Genomic DNA, 23,298 nt, shown 5'->3' on the forward strand with positions numbered 1-23,298 from the left:
TGTTATCAAAACTAAAGACATCATAAAAGATTAGTGCTGAAAAAAGATCTTGAAAAATGAGGGACATTGAACGATAGTCCCCATCTAACGCCGCCATTTTTTACACACTGCTGGGAGCTCAATTGGCCTGAAATAACACTTCCAGGGGGAAGCGAGCCAGAACACCTACTGCCTTACTACTGAATTGTTTCCCGAGGCCAAGGGTTCCACCAGAATGAAGTCTCCACCTGAGTGCTCCACGACAATGAACAGTTTTTACGCGAGGGTTCCACTAGAATGAACAGTCTCTACCCGAGTGCTCCATGACAATGAACATTACCTACCTGAGTGCTCCACTGAAGAGACACGAGATGAACAGTCCCGGGAGACCGGGATAACCAAGCACCTCCATCACGAAGTGAGGCATCAGCTGGAATAAAGAGAGTGAATGAGATCTGCATCATGGCGTGGTTAGCAATATTACTGCAATATTAGAGTGGGGCACCAGAAATGGGCCTTCCATCATTCTCCCGATCTGACCTTGACCATCAGTCTGACCATTGAATACTGGATCTGTCTGGTTACACCAGTTCTCAAGAGTAAAAAAACAGAGCGGGCTTCTACACTTACTCATTTATAATAATAGAAATGTCAATTGTGTCAGAGCTTTTAGTGGCACAAGTGGGGGAGTTCCAAAGCACATGTGCAGTGTTGGAAAACGAGCAGGATCCAAAGGATTTCAGTTTGTAGGATGGTATGACCACGTAGATTTTGTGAGTTTGAGCGCAATTTGCATGCGGGTATATACAGATGTTGAGCCCTAAAAAGGAGGAGGGATCCAAACCATGGAGGAACTACGTCAGACAGAGGATCTTGAAGTCGATTCTAATCTAATCAGTAGCCAGTGCAATCCTTTCAACACGGGTCTTATATGGGAATCCTTAGCAGTCTCTCTGCTGATGCGGCATATTTTCAGAGGCATGTAAACAGGTGAAAACAAATGATAGACAAACAACTAGACTTGAAGGCCTCACTTGGTTCGGGTTGCTGATTTTGGTATCTGACAAGGGATCACATCCTTTCTGGGCGTAGTAGGCGAACATGATGATCCCTGCCAGGCACACAGAGGTCATCAACAGAATCACCCCGACAATGTTTAGAATCACCGACCTGAAATAGCAACATCCCACAGTTACCTCAACTAACCACATTGAATTAAACAGACCATTTCAAATGACAAAAAGAGGTTAAAGTGGAAAACAGTGTTTAGGAAACAGTTATTTTATACAAATATTTGAAAAGATGCTGCACTCAGCTGGTTTGCGGCTATATGGCGGCGGGCAGTAAACATCTGACACTTGATCAAAGAGTCCAGTGATTAATAGGATGAGCATCTGTCTCCACACCTGAGATACGATGACGTGTATCAACACAGGTATGGGCTGCTGAAGACCAATTCTAACCCAGATCTTTACAAGTATAGATAAGCACGGGTTCTAAAGAGTAATTCCAACCCGGATCTTCACGGGTCCATAGATTACATGTATGTGAAAGTCAGTGCAATAACATTCAGGTAAAAAAGCGGCCACCCCAATGGACACCATCTCTGCATCTTCTTGGGGATCATTTTCGTGATGCAGATGACTCAGAATGTAACTTACAGCCTGGCCTGTCGCAGCGTGGGCAGCGCGCAGTACCGCTGGACAGTGGCCTGGCTCAGTCCGTATGTGTGGGACCAGGCTATGGCTGTTCCGATGACCAGTGACCAGAAAGACTGGCGCACGGTAGGGTCGGGATTGAAGCTGAAACAGGAGCATTGTGGCAGAAATAGCGCTTTCCTAGCAGTGCCGATATTTTCAGTGAAGACCAGTGACTCGTTCAAATGTCTGCATAGTTATGACTGGAAACACCATGCCATGTAACTAACGATGAGACCCTCAGGGAGACAGAGACATACACACAGGCAGACACATCGACGGACAGACGGAAAACCACACACACGGAGAGACACACATAGACACACAAACACACACTTACAGAGACACAATAACTGATACACACACACACAGACACACATTGGCAAAGGCACACACAAGCAGACAAACAGACAAACACAAACAATTACAGAGGCACAGGCAGACAGACACACATATGCAGACCGAAAGACATCCCCACCCCCTCCGCACACACGCACGCACGCACACACACACACAAATACACACACACACATGAATCCCTGGAAAGTTTCAACAAGTAGGTTCTATACTTACTCAAAGAACTGAATCCTACCCCACTCTTCGTTGATTCTCCACACTTCACTTAACCCGCCGACAGCATACGTTCCCTGCAATATGAAGGACGTCCACAATGCATCAAACCTCGTCACGTTTGTACGCGCTCTATATATAACATTTGTACCCACTCTAAATGTAACATTTGTACCCACCCTAAATGTCACATTTGTACTCACTCTAAATGTAACATTTGTACCCACTCTAAATGTCACATTTGTACCCAGTCTAAATGTAACATTTGAACCCACTCTAAATGTAACATTTGTACTCAGTCTAAATGTAACATTTGTACCCACTCTAAATGTAACATTTGTACCCAGTCTAAATGTAACATTTGTACCCACTCTAAATGTAACATTTGTACTCAGTCTAAATGTAACATTGGTACTCACTCTAAATGTAACATTTGTACCCACTCTAAATGTCACATTTGTACCCAGTCTAAATGTAACATTTGAACCCACTCTAAATGTAACATTTGTACTCAGTCTAAATGTAACATTTGTACCCACTCTAAATGTAACATTTGTACCCACTAAATGTAAATTGGTACCACTCTAAATGTAACATTTGTACCCACTCTAAATGTAACATTTGTACTCAGTCTAAATGTAACAGTTGTACCCACTCTAAAAGTAACATTTGTACCCACTCTAAATGTAACATTTGTACCCGCTCTAAATGTAACATTTGTCCCCGCTCTAAATGTAACATTTGTACACACTCTGAATGTAACATTTATACACCTTCTAAATGTAACATTTGTACACACTCTAAATGTAACATTTGTACCCATTCTAAATGTAACACGTGTACCCAGTCTAAATGTAACATTTGTACCCACTCTAAATGTAACATTTGTACACCCTCTAAATGTAACATTTGTACACCCTCTAAATGTAACATTTGTACCCACTCTAAATGTAACATTTGTACACCCTCTAAATGTAACATTTGTACACACTGTAAATGTAACATTTGTACACACTCTAAATGTAACATTTGTACTTAGTCTAAATGTAACATTTGTTCCCACTCTTGATGTAACAGTAGTATGCACAATGGGTTTGTGTCTCACTACTATGGGTTATTTTTATTAATTAAGGTCTGAGCTGTGTCAAAGGATCTTCGCCTTGATTGTTATCTATCATGCTTATCTGATCGAGATGAATGCTCAGCTCTCAGTAGCGAAAGAGATCCAGTAATTTCAATCCGGTCATGGTTGAGAGCGATGGTAGTTCATTTCCAATCAACCCGAGTGTTCTCACTAAGTTACAAGCAATCATTTCCGCTGGTTAAAGTAAGTGTTCCGCTTGTTTAGTTGAGACTGGCTCTACTGGTTTTGAAAATTGCGTCGTTATAAGTGCGGCTGATCTCACGCAAATAATGATTTTGGTCAATGCAAGTGGCTCCCGTTTCTGAGCTCAGTTTGTCGATCTATTTCAACATTATAGATTGTTCGTCACGAGTGTGAAAGCGCTAAATGCTTGGTTTTCAACTGAAAAGATTTTTCAAACCGGTTAGGTTTAATTCATGTCTGAGAAATTTGGAACCTTTTCGATTGGCCAGCATCGACAAGCCGAGTTGTTTTTTTTCATGCGGACTTTCACGAGATTGACATCCGAAGCAGTTTTCAGTTGTAGTGTCCCTCTATCGTTGATTTCGAACTTGGAATGGTCGTGAAATGTAATAGTTATAATCCTTCATGGTGGTCTTTAAAAGTCTTTGGCATTGAGCCAAGTGAAGTGGTCATCTCGCAAGTCTTCCATCCGAACATTTTTTGGCCATTATTATATCTTAAACAATACAATACAATGTCGCAATACACACAAAACCTACATCCTTTCCAAAGACTGAGGGAGCCCCTGGGAGTTAAAGCCATTGATTGCATGATTGATCAAAGCCAAACGCTGTTGGTCCGCTTTCCCCATCTTGGCACGAATGACGTCATCGTCCCAACATGGGACAAAATGACAAAAACCATTGGTCGGCCATGATGCAACTGTACACCGGCCTGGTATCTCCTTCCAATCTTGCCGGAAAATCGACCGTACCGGTCCTGCCTTTAGTACTGTAAGTTGCAAGCCGTATCACTGATACGGCATGTTTTTGGTTCCCATGACATTGTCAATGTAAAGAAAAATATTCGCCAAACGATATACGAGATGATGGATCTTGCCCACGAACAACAAACAATGAACCCGGATGTTGCACAGACAAGCACTAAAAAGACGACCAATTCAACAGTGGTTAGGGTAACGAAGAAAGCAAAAATATACAAAAAAAGTACCCTCCGGTAGAAAAGGCGGTTTAGCTTGATGGACAAAAAAAACTCGAAAAACATGGATCCTGTACATTGCATCCGCATATACGAGACGGCCGCTGCTATGTTATATATGAAACTAGGCTCACCCTGCCCACCCCCGCCACAGCCGCCGAAACAATTAGAGGTAAATCCACACATTATGTTATAAAATATTAGTTTATATTATATATAGAATCATGTCTACTCCTACAGACGGAAAACATTCGTCAACGATGTGTATCACTCTGCTGTGGTCAGCGGTCTAGCAATCGGCTACTCACGATTGAGCAAAATGATCACCAAACGACCAACTCTCAACTTGATTTCCCAAACTCGACATGGGCATACTCATCCTAGATATGGGACTTGCGATGGCCACAAAAGATATGCTCATCAAGCAAGGCATCATTCCAGCAAACACATTAAAGTAAAATTATCGTGTATTACATATGGACGGCATTGCCTTGATGGTCGGTGGGGATTTATTCAAGGCCCTCCCATTTTCGGGTAGCAATTATCTTTTTTCTTACTTACAATCAAGGAATACGGAACAAAAATTAACACGACATAGCCGTGGAGAAACTGCAGGCCGCACAAGCTGAATATGTGAGAAAACACATGCAGAGAATAATTTTATTCATGACCAACTTGAGTGAGAAGGTCACGCCGTGCAAAAGAGGTCAATGAGGCCATGCACGAGTATTATCTCATCACGGGAGAACAATTGGAACCACCTGGTGGTATGCCAACAATCTCACAGTATTACCCAGCCTCCCAGGGTCAGAAAGACCACGAGTTGACTTTCGTGGCGTTGGGTCTGGCAGTGTGTTTTTTATGCGTATATATATACGTTGAGGCCTGCTCCATATCATTGTAAATTCATGCTTCTGATAGAAGCCGTGACCTGCGGCAAGAAATGCACAATCAAGTACTGTAGCATACACTTGACATCGATAAGGGAAGGTAACACCAATTAGACATTTATTCACTCGAAGGTATAACAACCTATTAGATAATTGCCCACTTCAAGAGAGCAACAATGGCTACAGTCAGAGAACTCAAAGCGATAGTTTTTGTTATTCTCAAATGAGAAAGGCCGAATTGCTTAGGTTGCTGGACATTAAATATGTCAGACCTTTACTGGTGAAACAGCTCAAAGTTCAAACTCGGAACATGGGCTGACTGGTTATTCCAGAATGAGGAAAGCCCAACTGTTAATGTTGCAGGAGGCAGCAAACCGGTAGAGTTGAGATTTGTACCTACAGAGCACACCACTGGTAAGCATCTGTGAGGCTGGAGGATGGCGGTCCATACTAATATTGATAAACCTCTGATCGCCAGCAAGATCAACGAGTAGGAGGACGATTGGAAAAGCATCAAATACCAGTTAGTCAACAAAATGTTGCTTGACCAACAACAGGTGGACGGCAACACCGAGCACGTGGAGCCCTACTTCAGAGGCAAACAGGAGGTCATAACCCAACCAGACTTGATCGATTCAACCATCGATACATCGTTACCAAAAATATAGCAATCTCTGGAATGATGGATGCACAGGGGTTCCAGTAGGGTTGTGGGGAGTATCTATACCGTCTATTTAGACATAGCTAACTACATGCCGCTAAAAGGGGGATCGTACATCGAATTGACACCCTATTACAAGAAGGAAAAAGTCATGACTAAGGTCAAAAATAAAGACGATGATTGTCTGAGGTGGTCGCTAAGATCTATCTTATTCTCACTAAACGTTAATTCAGAGAGACCTTCGAGCTATCCCTCAGATCACGGTCTTAACTGGTATAGTCAAACCAACCTCATCTCTCAAATCGCTAAAGTGGAAAAACAAAACAATTTGGCCATCAACGTGTTCGAACACAAAGGTAATAAAACAATCGTGCATAGAATCAGCACCATCGAAAATTTAAATCAAAGTCTTTGGATGTAACCTTACATAAGGGCAAACACAGATTTAAGGAAATGGGCCACCGGTGATTTTGAAAAGAATCTATTTAAGCTCATGAACAACTTGGTATTTGGTAAAACGATGGAGAATTTAAAGAAGCACGTGAACGTCAAGTTAGCCAGATCTCACGAGGCTAAGAGCGAGCTCGGTCTTCAACAGAAGTAAGATATTCGACAACGATTTTGGCTTTGCACATGGCCAAGAATCATATCAAATTCAACAGACCCATCTACGTCAGTACGAGCATTCTCGACTGCTCATCCTTGATATTCTCCAGGGTATACGTTTTGATAAATCTCCACTATACTCTGGATGCATCTACAGCTTGGCCCGATGATTTTATTACTTCACTTGGTTGGCTTTTTATCCAATCAGGTGTCAACGCTGGGAAGTTGAGCATACCAATCACAACTCATTTTCGATTTTTAAATTATCTAACCGATTAAACTTAGCAACAAAATAATATATTGCAGAGGTACTCTGAAAGAGGGAGAAGGAGTTCTTGCACAGATTTCTTTAAGGTTTCAGACCTCTCAATTTCTCTCAATTTCCCCCTAAACCTGAGTCGCACTGCGAACAAACTTTCGCGGCTGAGACCACTATCTTTGTTGACACTGGCAAGCTCGGTTGTAACGGTGGCTTATGTGATTGGCTACTGTGAGAATGCGAAGCCAGCAAAGGGAGGTAATAAAATCACTGGGCCGAGCCATAGATGCATCCAGATATAGTGGAGATCTATCGGAACGTATACCCTGGAGAATATCGAGGATGCTGCTAGCTAAGCACAAGGTCATTGTCAGGCACAGAACAGCGGGAGAGCATCGCAGTCAAGCTATTGTCAAGAGTTTTAATCAAACATATTAGCTGAACGTTTATTTGGGTTTCAGTACGGACGAGAGATGGTAAAACCCGAGAAACGACTGACTGAATGGGTGTCACATTTACCCAGATTTGTGTCAGTGATGAAGAATGAAGTGACTACATTAACCGGCAAGAAATCCGCAGAGGCCATTAAAATGAAATTGGTGACAGCCGAATCAGCTGCACCACCAAGACAAATAAAGGAGAAATAAATGTCAGACCGGGTCGTCGTGAGGTATTTTTCCAGGCCAGAGACTACCACAGAGATAGTCGACACTGTGCAACCGACCCTGTATGGTCCATGAAAAAGGTAAAACATTGATCAAAAGAGTCAACCCCATTTGAATTATCTGAAAGACAGGCCTTGCTTATCCTTCTCCCCGACATGGTGTTACCCGAAACAAACTCCAGGTAAATCCAATAAAATCCAAGATACAAGGATCTTTACCGAAATCTCGCAGAAATGTTCATATCGATCTTTCCAAAAGAGGCAGTCTTCATCAAAGAGGTTCTCTAAGGTCATCAAAATAGCCACCAACAGAGAATTGCTTTGGCACTTCGAGTGGAGAAGTCGCTCCCTGGTGTGTAGGATGTAATTTGTTTTTCCAGTAAACGCATTGCTTGCCGTGAACACAATGGTCTATGGCACAGTACTTGCAAGTCAAGTTGTCATGCTCAAAGAGGATGGGGGCTGGTGGTAGAGCAGCAAGGAAGTCTGTGTATCAATGGTGCCTGTCTTTGGTTTCCAAACTATCAGCGAGAACGATTCGGAGTTTGCCCACTGCAGGTCGAAATTGATTTGGTGAATAGGAGGGGACCACATCGACTCTTTGACCGTTTTTGATGGTTTTGAAGGCACATCAAATAGAGCTCAAGCAAAAATGTCGACGGATGTGGTAAAAGGTGTGTCCTAAACGCTTCGAGGATTGTTTGTCTTTGTCGGAAAGGAAGCAATGGGGACACTTCTCTAGCAAGGTCTCGAAAACCTCTCTGGTCGGAAGTTGTCTAATTTCTCTTGTTGATTCATTTTTTTGATTTTGATTCGAAATTTTACTTTCGTTATACTTTTGTCATACCATATCTCCAATAGGTTTATCAAAATTGTCAAAGATTTATAAGGACCATCGAACGATGATTCTCCTCCGATAGCATTTATTTTTCACCACAGCTCAGACCTTAATTAATAAAGATAATGCCATCATAGGGATGTCAGCCAGAACCCCTATCGTGTATACTACTGTAACATTTGTATGTAATCTAAATGTAACATTTGTATACGCTCTAAATGTAACATTCGTACCCACTCTAAATGTAATATTTTTTTTTATTCATCCGACTGTTATTACTTATGACCTTTTCAGAAGGATAATGTTTCACATGAGGTTACTTATTAAATACATCATAATCACTGGAACAATATCCCTGACTGACCCTGATGATTATGGCCAGTACTCCAGCAAGCATCACGACGCCCTGAAACACGTTTGCCCATACAACTGCTTTCATTCCTCCCTGAAATGAAAAAGTTGTTTCAACATTGGCAGCTGATCACAACCTGGATCATGATTCACTTTCTGCCAACTGAGAACCATTCAGAGTAATTTCGTATTGTCAGCTGTGTGGGGTCTCAAGGAGTGTCACCCACAGGGCAAGACACGCACTCCGATTTCATGAGCACCTGCATCAATCACTAACTCACAAACGTACCTTTATAAAACAGCCTATCTATTAAACCTGACAACCTACCAGATATGTGTAGAAGGTGGACATGTGCTCACAGTGTGATCCACTTACAAGATGCGTGTAGAAGGTGGCTACGAGACCGATCGTAATTATCGTGGCCCATGTCGGAAACCCGGTCACTGTTTGAAACATGAATAGAAAAATAGCAGATAATGCATACAATGTTAATAATAATAATAATTATATATAGAGATTTATATAGCGCCAATATCCAGATACAGTACAACCAGAAATTATTGAGAATTTAAAGATTGTAATTTATTTTCTTTCACTCATTACTCACGTATTAAATGTGAATACTAGCAGAACATAACTCCAGATTCAAAGACAGGTAAACAGTTAGTATTTTGTCAAGTCACCATGGGCAGCAATGCAGGCTTCAATGCGGCGGCGCATACTACTGATCGAAGAAGTTAGAAAGTCGTGGTCCATGCTGTCCCAATATCTGACCACCTCTTCTTTCAGCATTTCAGCAATATTTGTCAGATTTTTCTTATTGGCACTTTCCTTCATAAGTCCCCAAACATTTTCTATTGGATTTAGGTCAGGGCTATAGCTTGGCCAATCTAATAATGTCATATTTTGGGTCCGAAACCAGACCTGTGAATGCTTTGAACGATGTTTTGGGTCGTTGTCCTACTGGAAAATCCAAACATTTCCATAGAACACGTGAGCAGATGGAAGTAAATGATCCTCGAGAATATCTGTGTACCGCTCACTGTTCATATTCCCTTCAAATACATAGAGGGGAGTTGCCCCTAACACAGATATGCCACCCCACACGTTAAATTTCGGACTGTACTGTGGGCGCTGATACAACGGTTTTTCAGTTTGTTTGCTCAAGAATTTCAGCGTATTAGGAAACAGCCACACAGAACTTTCATCTGAGAAAATCACATCGTCCCAGTTAAAATTTCTATGCTGTAAGCACCAGCTGAACCTTTGCTCATTTTGTTCAGGTTTCATGTCGGTGATGGAATTCCTCGACTTTTCTGCCAACCCATTGCATGCAGCTCAGTTCTAATTGTCTCCTTACAGACATCCACAGTTACTCTATCAATCATATACTGCCTTAAGTTTTCTAAACGCCTTCGTTTGTTTTTAGAAACAATAATACAAAGCCGCCTCTTGTCATCGACAGTCAATTTTTTGGGCCTACCTGCGCCTCCCTGGTGCTCAATGCCATATCCATTTGCAATATTTTGCAAAACACGGTAAACAGTGGACAAAGGGATGCCTGTTCTACTTGAAACCACTTTAGCTGATCTGATGTCCTTGTTATAATACTCTAAAATCAACTTCCTCTTCTCTAAATCATCCATACTGAGGATCACTGAAAATGTCGTCTGCTAACAAGTAAACAAAGGGGGATAACTCTTCACAAAGTTATGAAAAAGGATTAACGGAGTTGTCTCTCTTGAATGAACCCAAGCACTTGATAGCTGGTCAAGGTTATTTATACTAGAAATCCAATTAAACATATTCCTAAAATTCTCAATAATTTCAGGTCATACTATATGTCCTACTCAAAGGCGCTTTCGTTAGAGTCTGACAAGGAAAGAGTCACTCGGAATTGTTTTCAACATTCTCTTACATGTACAGATTTCCTCTGCAATTTTAATGCCCAATGGGATGTTGTTCCAAAGCATAGGACCTGCTTTTGAAAAACATCTGTCTCCAAATGTCTTCGTCCTCGTACGTGGCACAACTTGTAACTGGGCACTACTAGAACGTAGGGAACGTGGGTTGATCGCACTGGATCAGTTCGTTGATGTACGATAGGCCGATACCGTGAAAAGCTTTGTATACAAGCACAAGAATTTTAAGTTCTATCCGTATATGAGTTATGTGCTCATATTCGCCTGTAAGGGAGATAACTCCAGCAGCTATATTTTGTACCCGCTGTAACTGTGCAATTCGGTGTTTTGGTAACCCAACCAAGAGAGCATTGCAATAACCACACGTGTATTTATATACTTCCTTATTAGAGCAATATTCCTGATATGGCAGTATGCTTGTTTGCAGATTTCACTGATATGGTCTTCAAGTGAAAAAAAAACAGATTGCGAGCCTCTTTACTTGGTTCTATGATACTGTCACCAATTTTGAAAGCCGACTGTGAGAGATGTCGCAAATTTGGTTTTTTACTGAAAATGAGAATCTCTGTTTTGTCATCTTTAAGCTTCAAAAAGTTGATAGTCATCCATTCACGGATATCAGAAACACATTAAGATATCACAGCAAAGGAGAATTCAACTGATTGTTTACTTTGTGGTCTAAAAGATATGTACAATTGGGTGTCATCTATACAGATGGAATTGCAGATTATATTTTCGTATGACATCCGCAAGAGGTGAAGTGTACATTGTGAACAGGATCGGACAAAGGACTGATCCCTGTGGAACTTATTGCCTATGACTTTTTCCGCTTTTAAATGACAATGTAATGAATATATGTATGTACTTACGGGTATGTACTTACAATGTTTATTATTGCAAACTTGTTCTCGTCACTATATGGCTGGAATAATGCCGATGTGACGCAAAACCCAACTCAACTCAACTCAACCTGTGGAACTCCGAAGAGCAGTTCTTCTTTCTTTCATGTTGTGCCATCAATGTCAACGGATTGGTGCCGTCCACAGATATATAGATTTATAGATATTGACTTTTGTGAATATCAGTTTATACATTACATGTATTACATAATGTACATCATGAAGACGGCATCTGACCAACAGGTGTATGGAGAACATATCGTTTATAACTACACAGCCACGAATAGTGCCCTCACGTTGCTTTGTAATGTTCATTCAAAAGAGGGTATGATGGTGAAATAATGAAGAGCTGCAATTACAAGCCTACCTGCTTCTAGAGCCGTCGACGGAGCAACCGACACCACGCCCATATAGATCACCTGGGATAAAACATGTCTACAAGTACAACATACACAGACCTACGTCCCTAAAAGGACACGGTACATACAGCCACGTGTCTACAAGTACAACATACACAGACCTAGGTCCCTACAAGGACACGGTACATACAGCCACGTATCTACAAGTACAACATACACAGACCTAGGTCCCTACAAGGACACGGTACATACAGCCACGTGTCTACAAGTACAACGTACATACAGCCACGTGTCTACAAGTACAACATACACAGACCTAGGTCCCTACAAGGACACGATACATACAGCCACGTGTCTACAAGTACAACGTACATAGAGCCACGTGTCTACAAGTATAACATACACAGACTTAGGTCCCTACAAGGACACGGTACATACAGCCACGTGTCTACAAGTACAACGTACACAGAGCCACGTGTCTTCAAGTACAACGTACATAGAGCCACGTGTCTACAAGTACAACGTACATAGAGCCACGTGTCTACAAGTACAACGGACATAGAGCCACGTGTCTACAAGTACAACGTACACAGAGCCACGTGTCTACAAGTACAACGTATATACAGACACGTGTCTACAAGTACAACGTACATATAGAGCCATGTGTCTACAAGTACAAAGTACATAGAGCCACGTGTCTACAAGTACAATGTACACAGAGCCATGTGTCTACAAGTACAACATACATAGAGCCACGTGTCTACAAGTAGAACGTACACAGAGCCACGTGTCTACAAGTACGACGTACACAGGGCCACGTGTCTACAAGAACAACGTATATAGAGCAACGTGTCAGCAAGTACAACGTACATAGAGTCATGTGTCTAAAAGTACAACGTACACAGAGCCACGCGTCTATAAGTACAACGTACAATTAGAGTCATGTGTCTACAAGTACAACGTACTCAGAGTCACGTGTCAACAAGTGCAACGTACATAGAGCCACTCGTCTACAAGTACAACGGACATAGAGTCACGTGTCTACAAGTACAACGTACATAGAGGCTCGTGTCTACAAGTACAACGTACATAGAGGCTCGTGTCTAAAGTACAACGTACATAGAGCCATGCGTCTACAAGTACAACGTACATAGAGTCACGTGTCTACACGTACAACACACACAGAGCCACGCGTCTACAAGTACAAAATACATAGAGTCACGTGTCTACAAGTACAACATACACAGAGCCACGAGTCTACAAGTACACCGTACACAGAGCCACGTGTCTGAAAGTACAACATACACCGAGCCACGCTTCTGCAAGTACAACATACACAGAGCCACGCGTCTACAAGTACAACATACACAGAGCCACTTGTCTGAAAGTACAATGTACATATAGCCAAGTCACCAGATTAGGAATAATTAGTTTAGCAGACTCGCTTTCCTAATGAAGTTCAAACCCCACACTCTATATTTACCAGGTCCCTCCTTGTTGGTCTCAGAAAGAACAACATGCCTTCCATTGACTAAGATACTTGTGTTAAATTAAACCGTTCACTAAATGCATACATGACAGTCAAAATCACAAAAAAATGTATTTCAAATTTCTGTCTCTTCCGACTCTTCCGGTTGTCATGTTGTTTACATTACCTACTTGCTGACAATCATGATGCTGTTTACAGTACCTTCTTTTATTGCAATCATCATACTGTTTACAATCCTTACTTGCTGACAACCGCCATGCTGTTTACATTACCAACTTGCTGACAATCATCATGCACTTTACAGTACTTACTTGGTGACAATCATCAGTTTGTTTACAGTACCTACTTGTTTGACAATCATCATGCTGTTTACAGTACCTACTTTTATGACAATCACCATGGTGTTTACAGTACCTACTTGTTTGACAATCATCAGTCTGTTTACAGTACCTACTTGTTTGACAATCATCATGCTGTTAACAGTACCTACTTGTTTGACAATCATCATGCTGTTTACAGTACCTACTTGTTTGACAATCATCATGCTGTTTACAGTACCTACTTGTTTGACAATCACCATGGTGTTTACAGTACCTACTTGTTGGACAATCATCAGTCTGTTTACAGTACCTACTTGTTTGACAATCATCATGCTGTTCACGGTACCTACTTGTTTGACAATCATCATGCTGTTTACACTACCTACTTGTTGGACAATCATCAGTCTGTTTACAGTACCTACTTGTTGGACAATCATCATGCTGTTTACAGTACCTACTTGTTGGACAATCACCATGGTGTTTACAGTACCTACTTGTATGACAATCATCATGCCATGGTGTTTACACTACCTACTTGTATGACAATCATATGCTGACTACTTGTATGATCATCAGTCTGTTTACAGTACCTACTTGTTTGACAATCATCATGCTGTTTACAGTACCTACTTGTTAGACAATCACCATGGTGTTTACAGTACCTACTTGTATGACAATCATCATGCTGTTTACACTACCTACTTGTATGACAATCATCAGTCTGTTTACTGTACCTACTTGTTTGACAATCATCATGCTGTTTACAGTACCTACTTGTTAGACAATCACCATGGTGTTTACAGTACCTACTTGTATGACAATCATCATGCTGTTTACACTACCTACTTGTATGACAATCACCATGCTGTTTACAGTACCTATTTGTATGACAATCACCATGCTGTTTACACTACCTACTTTTATGACAATCACCATGCTGTTTACAGTACTTACTTGTTGGACAATCATTATGCTGGTCCCAGTGAGCCTGGCAGCGCGGGAGTTGAACCGTTTCTCGAGATACTAAAGCGATGAAACCTCGATATAATAATGATATAATTAGGTTTCGGTTAACGTTGGCAATCGCCATGTTCTTGTTTCATGACAGGTGTAATTATACAACTGAAAGAAAAACAGACAATCAGGTGATTGCTATTATGAACAACAATTAGCGGTTCTTCCTTCTTTGTAATCAGGGGCGGTGGGGTAGCCTAGTGGTTAAAGCGTTCGCTCGTCACGCCGAAAACCCGGGTTCGATTCCCCACGTGGGTACAATGTGTTAAGCCCATTTCTGGTGTCCCCCGCCGTGATATTGCTGGAATATTGCTAAAAGCGGCGTAAAACTAAACTCACTCACTCACTCTTTGTAATCAAACTCATCGTTGTAGTAAGCATTAGAACAATCGACCTAAAGGGATGTTCAGATAAAATTATTTGGTTCCGCTGCGTATTGCAATGACAAAATACAAGATTTTACGGTGGGGTACGCTCGTCATGCTGCGTTGTACTAAAGTCTGGGCTAGTACAAGCAGCCGCACATACACATACACACGCATGCACGTCTTCATATGAGCGAAATATTCTCAAGCACGACGTTAAACCCACTTTCACCTCACCTCTCGTTGTCACGCTGAAGACCAGGGTTCACATAGGTACGATGCGTGAAGCCCATTTCTGGTGTCCCCTGTAGTGATATTGCTGGAATATTGCTAAAAGCGGCGTAAAACCATACTCACTCACTCACTGCCCTACACAGCAAACAGCCAGCCTCATTCCTCCAACCAACTCCAGTGGCCGTATGCATATGTCGGGCGTAAAATCTAGTCCGGGCGTAAGTAAAATGTGCGCCCGGACGTAACGTAAACCGGTATGCACATATTAGACGTAGTTAAAGTTACGCCAGTCGTAGCGCTCTATATTTACGCCACCTACCCAGCAGGCGTAAGCCAGGCGTAGCCCTGTAGTGGCGGCACTGGATGCCGAGGTTTTTTCAGACGCACATTTTCAAAAGGTTTGAAAAGTGAACGTAGTGCGAGAATTGCGCTCTTGTGGTCCTGGATCTGCGTACGGCTATAAAAGTACACAGAAATGCAGAATATTTAATTTCCTATCCGTTGGTATAAATATAAGTGCGACTTCCTCGGCGGTTTTAGAAACAGACACTGCTACATGTTGTCCAAAATTTTGTTACGCGGTAAAAAACTGTCAATTTCTCAGCTTTTTGTCGTGCACCGATAAAAGCACTCTGCTACGATTTTTTTAATTTGGCATCTTTACAGAAAGTGTGAGCGAAGAAAATACAGCCTGATATCTGAACGACATAAGTGTATATGAATTGGGTGTATGTGCTAATGCATAACGTTACACGCTCAACATTAAAAATGACTTGCAATAAGTGTCAAAAATGGATTTTCTTCTATGACGTCAACCGACGACAGAGAGGTCATACACGTATAAAGATAAAGGGGCATAAATCCGCTATGCTTAACACTAGGTCAATGTAACTCAGATCACTTGGAGAAAAGTTGTTGTGGATACGGACGCTAAATTTTCGTTATGCTGTGTTCACGGTGAACCAACCTATTCCATTACAAAGTTCCCCAGTGTGAGCGGATCACAATGTTTCACAATCTATAAGAAAAGATGGCAATGAACTACTTGAGAAAGCAGAATAGCGATTTGGATGGCCCTATCCGATATGTAATTAAGTTAGTTCTTAGATTCCCATATTCTCCTGTTTGTGTAGATGTAGTTTGACTAATTTTGCATTTATATTAACGGAGTACTAGCCATATCTTCAAATGTACTGAAATTACTGATAATAATACAACATTTTAGTTGACGTCATGACTTGTTTTATGCATTTTGCGACGTCGGAAAAAGACGACATTGGTTTGCTGATTAGTATATATCTTACCTAAATTCCATTAATTGTATTAAAGGTCTCGGCTTCTATGTCATAATTAAACTCTCTTTAGTTAACATTACATGAATGATTTTACCAATTAAATAGTGTCCTGAATGTATCAACAATTGGACGGCTTGACTGCGTATCTTATTGTGAGCAACACGCGCACCTGTTTGGCACCAATTTAACGTAAATGAAAAATAATATTTCACAACGCCCAAATATTTTGCAGTTATGGCTATGTGTGATCTTCTAATACTTGTGTAAAGGTTTAACATATGGTGTACTACATTTGTCGCAGCTGAATATGATATATAGATTACGTGATGTAATTGGCGTCTCAATTCCGGCCTTCGCGAAACGTGATTTTGTGAACACTATAGATTCTGTGACGGAAAGCGCACTTCGGCGTTCGTGTAAGTGTATTTTCAGAATTATCATTAGTGATTTCATTAAAACCTGATATCAGTGATCATTAATATGCTATTTTTGAAATTCAATACTTCTGAATAGTAATTATCCGATTTGAACATTTCAAAACATACACCAAATAACGCTGTGAATCGTCATTTTGTAATGTGTCAAAAATGGTGACATGTATGATGAAGCCTATTTTGAAAGTGCATGTTATTTCTCCACCAGGATCCATCGGTAAAGTTGGGATTTCACGGTTTTCTTTGGCTTTCCATGATTACGGCTGAAAGGGATGTACCGCGAAGTTGTTTCGCGCCTTTTACCGGTGGTTTAAAAACGTTCGAAAATCTAAAAATAGAACACTGCGCCTCGACGTAAATCCGTTTAGTCGGGCGTAGTAACGCCTAGGCTTAACCGACGTTGTGCATGACGTGTAAGAGGAGGGCGCTGCTAAGCCCGACGTAGTGTGTTACGCCTGACGTTAGCTACGCCCGACATGTGCATACGGCCACTGGGAGGTACAGAGCTGCGGTCCACTGAGCACTAATGTGTGTTTGACGAATCATCTGTGTTGCAGCTTGTTCGGTACCGTGCATGACAGTCTCTCTCGCACTCATAACAGCCAGTTGACGTTGTCTCAAGGCCTGGCACTCGTGAACACAGGATGAGGAGGAGGAGGATGAGAGGAGAGAGGAGGAGGAGGAGGAGAGGAGGAGGAGAGGAGAGGAGGAGGAGGAGGAGGAGGAGGAGGAGGAGGAGGAGGAGGAGGAGGAGGAGAGGAGGAGGAGGAGGAGGAGGAGGAGGAGGAGGAGGAGGAGGAGGATGGAGGAGGAGGAGGAGGAGGAGGAGAGGAGGAGGAGGAGGAGGAGGAGAGAGGAGGAGGAGGAGGAGGAGGAGGAGGAGGAGGAGGAGAGGAGAGAGGAGGAGGAGGAGGAGGAGGAGGAGGAGGAGGAGGAGGAGGAGGAGGAGGAGGAGGGAGGAGGAGGAGGAGAGGAGAGGAGGAGGAGGAGGAGGAGGAGGAGGAGGAGGAGGAGGAGGAGGAGAGAGGAGGAGGAGAGAGAGGAGAGAGAGAGAGAGGAGAGGAGGAGAGGAGGAGGAGGAGAGGAGGAGGAGGAGGAGAGAGAGGAGGAGGAGGAGGAGAGAGGGAGGAGGAGGAGGAGGAGGAGGAGAGGAGAGAGGAGAGGAGGAGGAGGAGGAGGAGGAGGAGAGGAGGAGGAGAGAGGAGGAGGAGGAGGAGGAGAGAGAGAGGAGAGAGAGGAGGAGGAGGAGGAGGAGGAGAGAGGAGGAGGAGGAGAGAGGAGGAGGAGGAGGAGGAGGAGAGGAGGAGGAGGAGGAGGAGAGAGGAGGAGGAGGAGGAGGAGGAGGAGAGAGGAGGAGGAGGAGAGAGGAGGAGAGAGGAGAGAGAGAGAGAGAGGAGGAGAGGAGAGAGGAGGAGGAGGAGGAGGAGGAGGAGGAGGAGGAGGAGGAGGAGGAGGAGGAGAGGAGGAGGAGGAGGAGGAGGAGGAGAGGAGAGAGAGAGAGGAGGAGGAGGAGGAGGGAGGAGGAGGAGGAGGAGGAGGAGAGAGGAGAGAGGAGGAGGAGGAGGAGGAGGAGGAGGAGGAGGAGGAGGAGGAGGAGGAGGAGGAGGAGGAGGAGGAGGAGGAGGAGGAGGAGAGAGAGAGAGGAGGAGGAGGAGGAGGAGGAGGAGGGAGGAGGAGGAGAGGAGGAGGAGGAGGAGGAGGAGGAGGGAGGAGAGAGAGGAGAGAGGAGGAGGAGGAGGAGGAGGAGGAGAGAGGAGGAGGAGGAGGAGGAGGAGAGGAGGAGGAGAGGAGGAGGAGGAGGACACTTACTCACCACCACCAGTACCACAAACTACTACTAACCATTACAACCACTAAACCATTCCACACATCACACATCTCAGAGGATGACCACTACTAGACCCACACAAGACGATGACTACACGACTAGACGACACGACAGATGACGATGACTATGACAGACACACAGAGGACGAGGACACGAGGATGAGGACCAGGACGACATGATGGAGGACATGACATGACACGACACACACGACATGACATGATGATGACATACGAGACAGACAATTACACATGAAACACAGACAGACAGACAGGACACGAGAGACAGACAAACGAGGACACCTAGGACAGACAGACAGGACATAGAGACATGGAGGACAGACAGACAGACAGAGGAAGAGGAGGACAGATGGACAGACAAAGAGGACAGACGAGACAGACAGAGGAGGAGGAGCGACGAGGACAGACTACTAGATTAGGAGGAGAGACAGAGTACCACCAGGAGAGACGAGGAGAGAGTAGTACCACTAGAGGAGAGGAGTGGACGGAGGAGGACTACGGACCAAGGCCACCTCAATTAATTACTTACTTAGAGAGAGAGAGGAACTACTCTCAACATCCACACCACCACCATCTCACTACTACCACTACTTTTATTTCACCACTTTACCCACCTCATCACTACCACTCACTACCACCACCACTAACTATCACTACTACCAACACTACTACTACTACTTACTACTACAACTACTACTACTACCACTACTTCACATTTCACTCACAACCACTACTAAATTAATTCTCACTACTACTACTCTAATTACTCACTACAACTCACTACAATAACACTACTACAACAACTTTTCACTAATTACCACTACACCACTACTACTACTACTACTACAAACTGTCCCACTACTACTCCTACCACTACTAACCACTACTACTAACTATATTTTAACCAACTTACTTTACTACTAGTATTTTACACTTTACTTACCACTCAACACCACTTCACTTCACTTCACCTAACAACACTACAACTACTACACTTACCCTACCACTACACCACTACTACATTACTACTACTACTCTTTAGTACTCACTAGTACTCCTACTACCACTACTACTACTACAATACTACTACTACTACTACCACTCTTAACCTTACTCACCACTACTACTTCACTTCACTCACTACCACTACCACTCACCACTACTTCACTACTACTACTACTACTACTTTCACTCATCTCTACTACTACTACTACAACTACCACTCCACTACTACCACTCACTACTTACTAACTCACCACACTACCACTCACTACACTACCACTACTACTACTACTACTACCACTACTTCACTACTACTTCACCTTAACTTACTACTTCTACTTACTTCACCACTCACTACTAATCAATTCACCACTACTACTCACAACTACCACTACTTACCTACTACTACTTAACTGTTAATACTAATCCCTACTACTACTTACTACCACTACCACTACTTACTACTACCACCACTACTCACAAACTACCACCACTACTACTACCACTACTACTCAATTCTACTACTACTACTACAACTAGTACTCACTACCTAACCAGCACTACTACGCCATACCGCATGACTACTACTACTCACTACAACTACTACTACTACCACCACTACTACCACTACTACTACACCCCTACTACCTACTACCACTACTCACTACTACCACTCACTACCACTACTACCTACTGCGTGATTACTACCACTACTACTACCACTACCAACCACTACTACTACTACCACTGCGATTACTACCACCACTACTACTACTACAACTACTATTACACCACTAGTACTGCTACTACTGGCACCAAGTGACTACTATCACCACTCCTACTACAACTACTACTACTACTACCACTACTACTCACCACTGCGACTACTAGTACTACTACTACTACCAATTCTCCACTACTACTACTACGACTACTGCATCTATTTGTACTACTACTCACTACTTACTACTACTACAACTAGTACTACTACTACTATTACTAATACTAACACTACTAATACTACTACTACTACTACTACCATTACTACTACTACTACTACCACTACTACTACTGCGATTACTACCACTACTGCTACTACCACCACCACTACTACTACTGCGATTACTACCACTACTACTGCTACAACTACTTCTACTGCCACTACTACTACTATTACTACTGGTACTACCACTACTACTGTCACTACTACTACTAGTACTACCTCTGCTACTACTACTACTACTATTACAACTGCCACCAACACCAACACCACCACTACTACTACTAAAACTACTACTACCACTACTACTACTACTACGACGACGACGACGATTACGACTACGACTACAACTACGGCTACTGCGACTACTACTAGTACTATAACTACTACTATCACTACCACTACTACTACTACGACTACTGCATCTATTTGTACTACTACTACTATAACTACTACTACTATAACTACTACTACCACTACCACTACTACTACTACTACTACGACTACTGCATCTATTAATACTAATACTACGACTACTGCTACTACTAGTACTACTTCTACGACTACTGCTACTACCACTAGGATTACTACTACGACTACTGCTACTACCACTGCGATTACTACTACGACTACTGCTACTACTAGTACTATTACTACGACTACTACTACTGCGACTATTACTGTTGTTACTACTACACTTATTAGTTGTTGTTCTGTGACTGAGACTAAGTTTTCTTCAACCAAATGGATGCACGTGCGTTTGTTGTTAATATTCGTTTGTGCCAATATTCCTCGTTAAAGAGGGTTTATTGTAGGGGTAATAGCCTCAAGACATTAGAGATCTTTAAACAAAGTCAGAAACGTCAAAATATGTGGCGCGCTGCAGCGTTCGATACTGACGTCTGTCCTTAGGCCCGAAGCCGACTGAAAACCACTCGGAAAACCCACAGCCTATTGTTTTCTGTAGGTCCTTGTGGTCGACAGCATTTTCATACACAATAACTAACAGTATTATGTTTTAGAAAATATCATTCAGTAATTTGAAGGATTTTTATTTTGTTGTATAAGCAGACAAATCAGTTACTAGAGTTAAATTTAACTCTTTAACTGAGTTTGTTAGTTGTCACATTTTTGTTTGCTGGGAATTACTTATATTGTAGCTAATATATTGGCCTACATGTTGGGATCAGGACCAACAACTTGTTATGGTTCTGGGTGTTTAAGGCCTGCAGCTTGTCAGGGTTAAGGACAAACACTGGTGCGCTGCAACAAACGTAACTACGAGTACTTTACCTCAAATGAGCTTGTATACTTCAGTGGATAGAGAAGGGGAACGTACAACAATGTAGACACACCAATGGCTCCAATTAAGCCGAACGTGTACAGGTAGTACTGCGTCCCTTCTCGGTACATCTCGGCTGGAGTTCCCAGAATCAAGATGGCGGACATGAAGGACACTAGGATGGAAATGGCGAGGGGCACAGTCTTCATCTGTGTTCCACCCATAAGAAACTCTCCCGTTGTTTTCTGTTTGTTTCCGGAAAATGCATAGAAGATTCCAATTCCTGCAGACACGAGCAGCACCAGAGCAAATACCACGTAGTCGGCAGCACCAAGCACCATTACCTGAGATTCCATGGTGACTGTCGGCGTTATTCAACAGATACAACTAAATGTATTCTAATACGATTGTGATGCTGGCTTTCAGTACACCATCTACAATAGTAAACAATGGGAAGGAGACCCCGGATGTGGTCACGTGATACAACTGTATTATTGTGGATGCGAGCAGGCTTCACGTGTCTGTACGTGTACGTGACACGTCGTCATGTTTAATTGACACGCACAGCTGGATATAATGAGATTGTTGATTTGATAATGGTGATCTATGCATGTGTATTTATCATAATATTCTTAAAATACTTTGCGAAAATGTCATTGAAAAGATCTGAAAGCAGAATGCAAGCTTTGACAAGCATGGCAAAAAGTTAAATGTCAGTCAACATTTTGTCATACGTTTGTCAAATTGAGGAAATGTCGAGACTAATGTTGCCAATAGCAACATCTCCAAATACGTGTTCAAGTTGGAGAGCCCAAGCCTGCAGGTTCACGTCTTTTCGCGTATATAAGAGCACCGTTTAGGTGAGTGAGTGAGTTTAGCTTTCCACCGCACTCAGCAATATTCGAGCTATATGGCGGCGTTCTGTACATTACCGAGTCTGGACCAGACATTCAAGTGATCAACAGCAGTGACATGTGTCAACCAAGTCAGCGAGCCTGACCGCCCCATCCCATATAT

General features: G+C 42.6%; 1 protein-coding gene across 1 annotated transcript in view; it reads right to left on the minus strand.

Annotated features, from left to right (window-relative positions):
- LOC124258421 (sodium-coupled monocarboxylate transporter 1-like) overlaps window positions 1-22,694 on the minus strand; it is a 104,767-nt gene extending 82,073 nt beyond the window's left edge. Inside the window, exons 1-9 of the mRNA XM_046692517.1 lie at window positions 22,293-22,694; window positions 14,765-14,833; window positions 12,010-12,061; window positions 9,197-9,264; window positions 8,834-8,914; window positions 2,250-2,323; window positions 1,641-1,781; window positions 1,014-1,149; window positions 324-409 (exon numbers count right to left, since the gene is read on the minus strand). Coding sequence (XP_046548473.1) covers window positions 324-409; window positions 1,014-1,149; window positions 1,641-1,781; window positions 2,250-2,323; window positions 8,834-8,914; window positions 9,197-9,264; window positions 12,010-12,061; window positions 14,765-14,833; window positions 22,293-22,637 — 1,052 coding nt within the window. The 5' untranslated portion in view covers window positions 22,638-22,694. The remainder of the gene's footprint in view (window positions 1-323; window positions 410-1,013; window positions 1,150-1,640; window positions 1,782-2,249; window positions 2,324-8,833; window positions 8,915-9,196; window positions 9,265-12,009; window positions 12,062-14,764; window positions 14,834-22,292) is intronic.
- Window positions 22,695-23,298: the final 604 nt, after the last annotated feature.

Source organism: Haliotis rubra, unplaced genomic scaffold, assembly GCF_003918875.1.
Source record: "Haliotis rubra isolate DU_JTF1 unplaced genomic scaffold, ASM391887v1 Scf692, whole genome shotgun sequence".
NCBI classification, from domain to species: Eukaryota; Metazoa; Mollusca; class Gastropoda; order Lepetellida; family Haliotidae; genus Haliotis; species Haliotis rubra.